This window comes from Nanorana parkeri, unplaced genomic scaffold (assembly GCF_000935625.1).
Source record: "Nanorana parkeri isolate BGI_ZX_2015 unplaced genomic scaffold, ASM93562v1 scaffold81, whole genome shotgun sequence".
In the NCBI taxonomy this organism is placed as follows: domain Eukaryota; kingdom Metazoa; phylum Chordata; class Amphibia; order Anura; family Dicroglossidae; genus Nanorana; species Nanorana parkeri.
The window spans coordinates 1,257,421-1,266,998 of record NW_017306349.1 but is presented as its reverse complement, the minus strand read 5'-3'; the positions used below and the strand labels follow the sequence as shown (position 1 = coordinate 1,266,998).

General features: G+C 47.7%; 1 protein-coding gene across 1 annotated transcript in view; it reads left to right on the top strand.

Moving 5' to 3' along the window:
* Positions 1–9,578, top strand: part of RBM18 (RNA binding motif protein 18) — a 22,270-nt gene that overhangs the window by 9,746 nt on the left and 2,946 nt on the right. Inside the window, exons 3-5 of the mRNA XM_018576988.1 lie at positions 759–885; positions 4,169–4,255; positions 6,374–6,459. Coding sequence (XP_018432490.1) covers positions 759–885; positions 4,169–4,255; positions 6,374–6,459 — 300 coding nt within the window. The remainder of the gene's footprint in view (positions 1–758; positions 886–4,168; positions 4,256–6,373; positions 6,460–9,578) is intronic.

Sequence of the window (9,578 nt, the reverse complement as noted above, 5' to 3'; positions counted from 1 at the left end):
AATAAAAAAATGATTAAATACAAATTAAAAATAAATAATTAAAATAAAAAAGTGATTAAAAAGTTAAAAAAAAATACGAAAATCATTATAAAAAAACAAACAAGTAAAAGATAATAAGATAAGTAAAACAAAAAGTTTTTTTTTTAAATGAAGTCAAAATTTTAAAAAATTTAAACTAAAGCCGTGCAGAGCGAAGCAAAGTTGTGTGGCACAGAGCTTTGCGTGCACTGTGTGATCTGAGTGCAGTCAGATGATTGACTGCACCTTCAGCCAATTGGCTCAGGCCTAACAACCACCCAGGCGTCGGGTTTATAAGCGCGAGCCAATTGGCTGAAGATTAAATTTTTCATCTCGGCACGCGAGCTCTCGCAAGCTGACATGCCGGGGAGGAAATTACATGATACACTGCTCGCAGAGGCAGCGCGCCACCGCTCCGCGCTGCTTCACGTGTAATGTGTCACAGCCTTTACCCTGCCGCCCCTGCCATCCGGTTGCCATTCTCCATGGGGGGTGGGGTTTGGCAGGAAGGGGAGTGCATTGAGGAACCTGTGCTTGGGGCAGCAGAGAGAGTAAATCCAGCCCTGCTAGCGTGCGGTGCTTTGTCGATAGCTTGTGTTGAACGCACCGGTACCGCCCCTTTACCACAAAGCCCTTAACTGCTTGCCTGACGTGAAAAAGAAATACTTTACCCTTCAACTGACACAGGAAATGTTTGAGGGTAAAATTCAGTATTTGTCCTTCATTGTTCCTTCCTTTAGGTATCATCTGTTAAAACTCCTGCAGAAATTCGGGAACGTGAAGCAGTTCGACTTCCTGTTTCACAAGTCTGGCCCGCTGGAAGGCCACCCCCGGGGATACTGCTTTGTTAATTTTGAGACAAAAGTGGTAAGTCTCTACAATGCCCTTCTTTGATTCTCCTTCCTTCGTGTTGTGTGACTAAGAACAAGAATGGGTCGCATCACAAAATGCATTTTATACAACGACTTTGGTTAGATTTGGAGTTCTAGTTTGTCTGTTAAAGGAGAACAATGAGGTCAGTGCTTTTCCCCATAGTTCTCCTAAGGGTCACGGGAGGACACAAACTAGCGTCCTCCCGCCACCCAAAGCTCAGTATATAGGGAGCTACAGCTCGCGGTATACTGAGACGCCGCAGCCGGGACGGATCCCGACATTACTGTCGAAATCCACCCACCTGCGTGAGATAGGCAGAGCCAGCTGTACCTGCCCCGTCCGTTCCGCCAGACAGCGCTGGAGGATCGGGGAGGGGGGGGGTTCCTGCAGGGAGCCGTGAGCGACAGTCACGGCTCTCTGCAGGGACAGGATCGAGAAGTGAGCGAGCGCCGGTATGTGTTCTCTCACTTCCCGATCTACTGAGCCGACCTGTGACAGTCTCATTGTCACACGTCGGCTAGAACTACGCGGCTGAGTGATTTTCATGTAAAACGTCAATAGACTATTAATGCTATCCAGCAAACACAGCAGCCGTGCTTAAATCAGACTGGGTTTAATCTCATTCAGGGGTAGGCAACCTCAGCACTCCAGTTTGGATGAAACACAGGTCATGCCTGTGGCTGTCAGAGCCTCGCAATGCCTCATGGGATTGGTAGTTTCCAAACAGCTTGAGTGCCATAGATGCACACCCCGGATCTAATTCTATTTTTATGTTGTCCTCTCCAAATAATAGATTTCACATTCGCTATGTGGCCAGTAATATGGACTCCGCTCTAAGTGATGGGGTTCAGGTGTCTCCAGGGAAGGTTCTGTTAATACTCCATCATACAAAGACATTGTAGACATTGTGCTCTTCCAGCCTTGTGGTAACAGTTTGGTGAAGGCCCTTTTCTGTTCCACCATGACTGTCCCCTGTGTACAAAGCCAGCTATATAAAGACATTGACCAGTTTGTAAAGGACACTCAGGTTTCTCCACACCAGAGCCCTGGCCTTAACCCTATGGAACATAGGGACACCATATGGAACATAGGTGTTCCAAAGGAATTATTGAGTTCAGGTGTACAAAGCCAGCTTCATAAAGACATGGCTTGACCAGCTTGTGAAGGCCACTCAAGTTCCTCCACACCAGAGCCCTGGCCTTGACCCTAGGGAACATAGGAACACCATATGGAACATAGGTGTTCTAAAGTTATTATTGAGTTCAGGTGTACAAAGCCAGCTTCATAAAGACATGGCTTGACCAGCTTGTGAAGGCCACTCAAGTTCCTCCATACCAGTGCCCTGACCTCAACCCTGTGGAACATGGGTGTTCCACAGTAATTATTGAGTCCAGGTGCACATAGCCAGCTCCATAAAGACATGGCTTGACCAGCTTGTGAAGGCCACTCAAGTTCCTCCACACCAGAGCCCTGGCCTTGACCCTAGGGAACATAGGAACACCATATGGAACATAGGTGTTCTAAAGTTATTATTGAGTTCAGGTGTACAAAGCCAGCTTCATAAAGACATGGCTTGACCAGCTTGTGAAGGCCACTCAAGTTCCTCCATACCAGTGCCCTGACCTCAACCCTATGGAACATAGGTGTGCCAAAGGAATTATTGAGTCCAGGTGGACATAAAGACATGGTTTGACCAGTTTGGTTTGGAGGAACTCGAGTGTTCTGCACAGAGCCCTGACCTCAACCCAACTGAACATCTTTGGGATGAATTGGAATGCCAACTGTAAGCCAGGTCTTCTCATCCAACATCAGTACCTGACCTCACAAATGGGCACAGATTCCCACAAGCACACTCCACAACTTGTGGAAAGCCTTCCCAGAAGAGTGGATGATGTTATAACCATGAAGGGTGGTGGTTGGGCTGGGGGCTCCATATTAATGCCCATGTTTTGGAATAAGATGTCCCAACAAGCTCATATAGCTGTTATGGTCAGGTGTCCACAAAATCTAGCCACCTAGTGCAGCTCCTCGCATATTACATGGGTAGCTTTGCTTCCTGAAGTCTCCCCTGTAACATCCTCGCTGTCACTTTTGAATACGTTGCAAGAATCTTCTTGGTACTAAAACATTTGGGATTTTCTATGGGCGAGGCAGCAAGGATCCAGCAGCAGGTGTAAAAGGGGGATGTCACATGATCAAAGACTTGAGTAGATGGGCTATGTTCTCGGTATGCATCTAAAGGCTGAGGATGACCCCAGAATAGTTTTATTGAAGGATATGATGTTTTATTCTCTAGATGTGCATTGAAGGGTCAGCTGTATGAATCCCCTGCCATCATCTTATATCTCTCCCAGTAATAACCATGCATCATGGCCATTATAAGGGAGTCCTTATGCACCAATACCGATGCAGTGCCGATACCCAGTATTCGGGTGAGTACTCGCCCAAATGCTCCGATACCGGAACTTCCGCTCAGAGGGAGATCTCTCTCTCTCTGACCGGCAGTGCCAAGGGAGCATGGAGCCGGCTTTCTTCCAAGCCAGTCGGTTGGCTATGACCCACTTCCTGATTGGCTAGGAAGCGGGCTGCACTTGTTCCTAGGCAGCCTGGCTTCCTAACGAAGGAACAAGAGAAGTCGGCTTCCTAGCCAATAAGGAAGCTGGGAGGCAGGTCATAACATGCCGCCCGGATTCCTGATTTAGCTACGAAGCCGGCTTCTTTTGTTGGTAAGCAGCCTGGCTTCCTAACCAATCAAGAAGCCAGGCAGCACGTCATGACTCACGTCCTGGCTTCCTGATTGCTACACTACCTAGCAACAAGTAATGCCGGCTTCCTAGCCAATCAGCAGGCCATGATGTGCCGTCTGGCTTCCTGATTGGCTAGGAAGCAGGCTTCACTTGCTGCTAGGCAGCCTGGCTTCTCGACCAATCAGGAAGCCGGACGACACCTCATGACTCGCTGCTCGGCTTCCTGATTGGTCAGGAAGCCAGGCAGCCTCGGCATTGTTCTTTCTTTCACTAGAACACAGGCAATCAGCCAGCCGGGCGACGGATAATGATCTGTCGCCCGTCCAGGAGATGACGGATAAACCAACAGGGGGATCTAGCAGATCAGATCCGTAATAGCTGTAGGATGTTAGTGAATGAATCTACATACTAGCATCCTTCCATCCGTCCTCACATGATGCCTTCACCATTATGATCAAGATGTGATATTGGTTTTAGTGAATATATTTGCTTGGTTATTGATTGATTTATTGATTGATTGCTTTGAACAGGAAGCAGAGAAAGCCATTCAGTGTCTCAACGGGAAGATGGCCCTGTCAAAGAAGCTGGTTGTTAGATGGGCTCATGCACAAATTAAGGTAATGACACTACACGCCTCTCAAATGTGAGCCTTTTAAAGTGAAATTGAACACGAGTTTGAAGATTTCATACTGAAATGTCAATTTTGCCAAAGCAGTCCCCTGAAAATGTATCTCATGTCTGGAATTCCTCCTAATAGCGGTGCACTCCTTATATGTGAGGGTGCCTAGGCCCTGCTGTGCCTATAGATTCATAGCTGTATATCTGCTGTGTGAGATCTAAGGCACTGCTGCACCTATAGAGTCAGAGCTGTATATCTGCAGTGTGAGATCTAAGGCACTGCTGCACCTATAGAGTCAGAGCTGTAGTGTGGGATCTAAGGCACTCCACCTATAGATTCATAGCTGTATATCTGCAGTGTGGGATCTAAGTCACTGCTGCCTCTGACTGCCGGTCTCATTAGATTTGGTGATGTCACTACTCTGCTGCTCACTGTTCTCCTTGCTGGAGGCTCTGACTTGAGGAATCAAAGCCCTGCCCTTTACCAAGATGGTCGCCTCCGTACAGTGCAGAGCAAGGATTGCATAGTTTAGCAAAAGACAAGTGGGCGGGGATGACACCACAGAAATAATTTGCATTCACAACTCAGCGGCCATTTTTTTTGTATTTGGGGTAAATGGAAAACACGGGGGAATGTACATGTATTGTAGAGATCTATGGGGCTGTGTTCCAAGTTCGGAGATGATCAGAGATGGTCCTATAGAAGACTTTGAAGCTGTGTATTGGGGCTGGAAATGATTGGAGATGGTCCTATAGAAGTCTATGGTGCTGTGTCCCGCGGCCGGAGATAATCAGAGATGGTCCTATAGACGTCTATGTGTCCTGGGGCCGGAGATAATCAGAGATGGTCCTATAGACGTCTATGTGTCCTGGGGCCGGAGATAATCAGAGATGGTCCTATAGACGTCTATGTGTCCTGGGGCCGGAGATAATCAGAGATGGTCCTATAGAAGTCTATGTGGCTTGCCCTGGAGCCGGAGATAATCAGAGACGGGTCCATGGAAGTCTATGGAGCTGTGTCCTGGGACCGGAGACAATCAGAGATGGTCATATAGAACACTTTGGGGCTGTGTCCTGGGGCCGAAGATGATCGGAGATGGTCATATAGAAGTCTATGGAGCTGTGTCCCAAGTTCGGAGATGGTCCTATAGAAGGCTATGGAGCTGTGTCCTGGGGCTGGAAAAGATCAGAGATGATCCTATAGAAGACTTTGAAGCTGTGTTTTGGGGCTGGAAATGATTTGAGATGGTCCTATAGAAGTCTATGGAGCTGTGTCCTGGGACCGGAGATAATCAGAGACAAGCCCATAGACCACTATGTGTCCCGCGGCCGGAGATAATCAGAGGTGGTCCTATAGAAGTTTATGGGGCTGGAGATAATCAGAGACGGGCCCATGGAAGTCTATGGAGCTGTGTCCTGTGTAGGGGCAGAGACAATCGGAGATGGTCCTATAGAAGACTTTGAGGCTGTGTCCTTGGGCCGGAGATGATCGTAGATGGTCATATAGAAGTCTATGGAGCTGTGTCCTTGGGCCGGAGATAACCAGAGACGGAGCCATAGATGTCTATGCAGCTTTGTTCTGGGCCCGGAGTCGATTGGAGAAGGTCCTATAGAAGTCTATAGGGCTGTGTCCTGGGGATTAAGATGATCAAAGATGGTGCCATGGAAGTGTATGGAGCTGTAATATACAGGAGCGGCCAGGACTGTGAAGACTTGCACCACCGGATATAAACAAACAGCGGAACCGTGGCCGTTCAAGGTAAGCATTCATCTGTGCCGGGGGAAGGGGGCAGGTTAGGTCATGGGAAGGGGGCAAAGAGTTTGTTTTAAAGTGCTCTTGGCCTTCAACTCAAGTTCAACTTAAAGCTGTCCATGCACTTTAAGCAAGGTCTGTTTATCTAGTGTGGTCCCCCTTCTTTAAATGCTGATGTCACCCCCCCCACACACATTTATTTTATTTTTTTGATCAAGCGTTTTAGGGTGTGGGGCACTTTAAATAATCAGACCCGATCACTGAGGTGGAAGGTCCGCTTGAAATTAGAACATTTTTATCCAGCTTACCCTCCAGCTTTGGACCCTGTTGTTAATGGAGATCTCTTTCATGTGAATTCTTTCAGAGGTACGACAACTACAAAAGTGAAAAGGTTTTACCCATCAGTTTAGAACCTTCGTCCAGCACCGAGCCAACACAGTCCACCCTCAGGTTGGTACAATGGGTTGTCTTTATAGGTTCCTAATAAATTGAAATGTTTATATTTAGTGGGCCTATTATCTACACGTGAGCATGGTGTCAAACGTGCTGCCCCAGGGACCCTTATCGGGTGGCCCTTGGGACTCCTGCAGACGGTAGCCTGTGTTCTTGTGACCTGGGTTCTCTGTCATTTTTACAAATGTGTAAGCCTTGATTTGTAAAGGGGCTGTAATAGTAGTGATCTCTAATCTCATGTAACATGTCTCCAATCTATGACTCTCTCCTATAGCATGTCCCCAATCTCCAACAACCCCTATAGTATGTGCCCAGTCTCCAACAACCCCTATAGCATGTCCCCAATCTCCAACAACTCCTATAGCATGTCCCCAATCTCCAACAACTCCTATAGCATGTCCCCAGTCTCCAACAACTCCTATAGCATGTCCCCAGTCTCCAACAACTCCTATAGCATGTCCCCAATCTCCAACAACTCCTATAGCATGTCCCCAGTCTCCAACAACTCCTATAGCATGGTATGTCCCCAATCTCCAACAACTCCGATAGTATGTCCCCAGTCTCCAACAACTGCTATAGCATGTCCCCAGTCTCCAACAACTGCTACTGCATGTCCCCAGTCTCCATCAACCCCTATAGCATGTCCCCAGTCTCCAACAACCCCTATAGCATGTCCCCAATCTCCAACAACTGCTATAGCATGTCTCCAACAACCCCTATAGCATGTCCCCAGTCTCCAACAACCCCTATAGCATGTCCCCAGTCTCCAACAACCCCTATAGCATGTCCCCAGTCTCCAACAACCCCTATAGCATGTCCCCAATCTCCAGCAACCCCTATTGTAAGTCTGCAGTCTATGACCATCTCTTGTAGCGCTGCCATTATCTTTGACCATCTCCTGTGGTATGTCTGCTTTCTGTAGCATTATATTCATTAAATATTATGTGCAGCCCACACGTGAGGCCCCTTTTATCAAGTAACTTGACCACAGGTGATCTAAGCGGGTATTGTACATGACAGCGTGAACAGCCCATATGCAGGTAGAGAGACTGCTCGCTCGCTCTGCTGCTCCAGATGTTTCTCATTATACATCACATTGATTGCTGTGTTGGCTCTAAATGACCATAAATGTAGTTTATTGCAATATCTGTAGTCATTTCATACACGGGGGGAAGAGGACACAGTTTATTAAAGTGCAGCTATGGGCAGCTTCTAAAATGACATATATGATGCAGCCTGTCACTACTAGTAACACAGCGGCTTTTGTTTTTCTGAGCCCCAACTATAATAGATGGAGATTTCAGAGGGCTGCTAAATCGTTCCAGTCCTTTCCTCTGAGAGTGGATTGCTACACCCCCATGCCAGTCCTTTCCTATGAGAGTGGATTGCTACACCCCCATGCCGGTCCTTTCCTATGAGAGTGGGTATAGATTTCAGATGGGCAGTTAAACCCCTGAGTTGGTCTATTCCTCTGTCAATGGCAGGCAGAGATCTCAGAGGGACTGCGAAACCTCCATGCTGATCCTTCCCTCTGAGACTGGAAGGTGGAGATTTCCGAGGGACCGCTAAACCCCCCGTGCCGTTCCTTTCCTCTGAGTTGTGAGGGGAGATTTCACAGGGTCTGCTAGACTAAGGTTACCATGAGTCCCCATTACCCGGGGACAGAAAACAAACATCCCCGGTGGCGTCCTCGGGAACTCTGATTTACTTACTATTGAACCCTGCGTAATTACTACTGACCCCCGAACCCTATGTTACTACTGACCCCTGCATGACTTACTACTGAACCATAAACCTTCCGTTACTACTGATCCCCGTGGCACTTACTACTGACTCCTGCATCACTTACTTACTACTGACCCCTGAACCCTGCATTACTTACTGCTGACCCCTGAACCCTGCGTTACTACTGAACTCTGCATCACTTACTGAGCCCCGAAATCTGCGTTACTACTGAGCTCTAAAGTCTGCATTACTTGCTACCGTCCCCTACTCATGACCCCTGTACGCCATACGTGACCTATTGATGACCCTTGCAATCCATGCATTACCTGCAGATGTCCCCTGTACTCTCTGTGGGCAGGGGGGCTTATTTGCATCGGGGTACCCCCTTTCATAAAGAGGGCACCCAGATGCTGCCCCCCCCTCCCCCTGTGAATGAGTAAAGGGGTACTTGTACCGCAAAATGAACAATTTCACATGTGTCGGGCTAGCGGTGACATCACTGCTGGCTCCGCCTATCTTTTGACGTTCTTCCAGCACTTGTCAAATCGCTGTTGCAAGTCCCGGCCGTCTGTGGGCCGTGCAACTGTGGAGAAGAATCCATTTAAATCAGGGGTAGCAAACCTCCGGCCCTCCACCTGTGGTGGAACTACAAATCCCATGAGGCATTGCAAGATTCTCAGCCACAGGCACGACTCCCGAAGAGAGATGCATCATGGGATTTGTAGTTTCACCACAGCTGGACGGCCGGAGTTTTGCTACCCCTGATTTAATACTTCAGCCTTCTCCATCATTTCCATAATCCACCCCCCATGCTCATCCTTTATGGGACCCGCCTGTTCCTTTCTTACCTTTTTATTTTTCATGTATTGGAAGATTTTTTTGTTTTTTGTTTTTTTTTTCCTGACCGTGGCAATAATTTTTTTTTGGATTCAATTTTAACATATATTTCTGAGTTCTTTGATTTGCGTTGAGTTCTCCCTAAATATCATCGTTGTACGACACGCATATCCTAAAACTGTCAGTACAGCAAATGTGGCCTACTCCGGGTAGTAAGTGCCCTGAACTCGTCTGAGGTCTTTAAACAAACAAGCGTTCCTATGATTGGGCTGACGTGTCACTCTCAGCGGGCAGTCGGTTCGGGGTGGATGGGGGAGAAAAGGATTTGATCAAACAACCTGTGTGTATCCAAGCAGCCAGGAAATGGAAGGGGGTAAATGCAGTCTGCTAGCCTGGGGCAGTGTGCCGGGCCGGGAGAGGTTAAACTGATTGATTGAGCACTGATTGGTGTGTGCAGTTGGTTCAACAGGAAGCTCATTTACTCCGGGGAACACAGCTGAACTTTAGGTCTGCAAAGTAAGGTCAGAGACAATCAAGGGGAAAAAAAACGAATT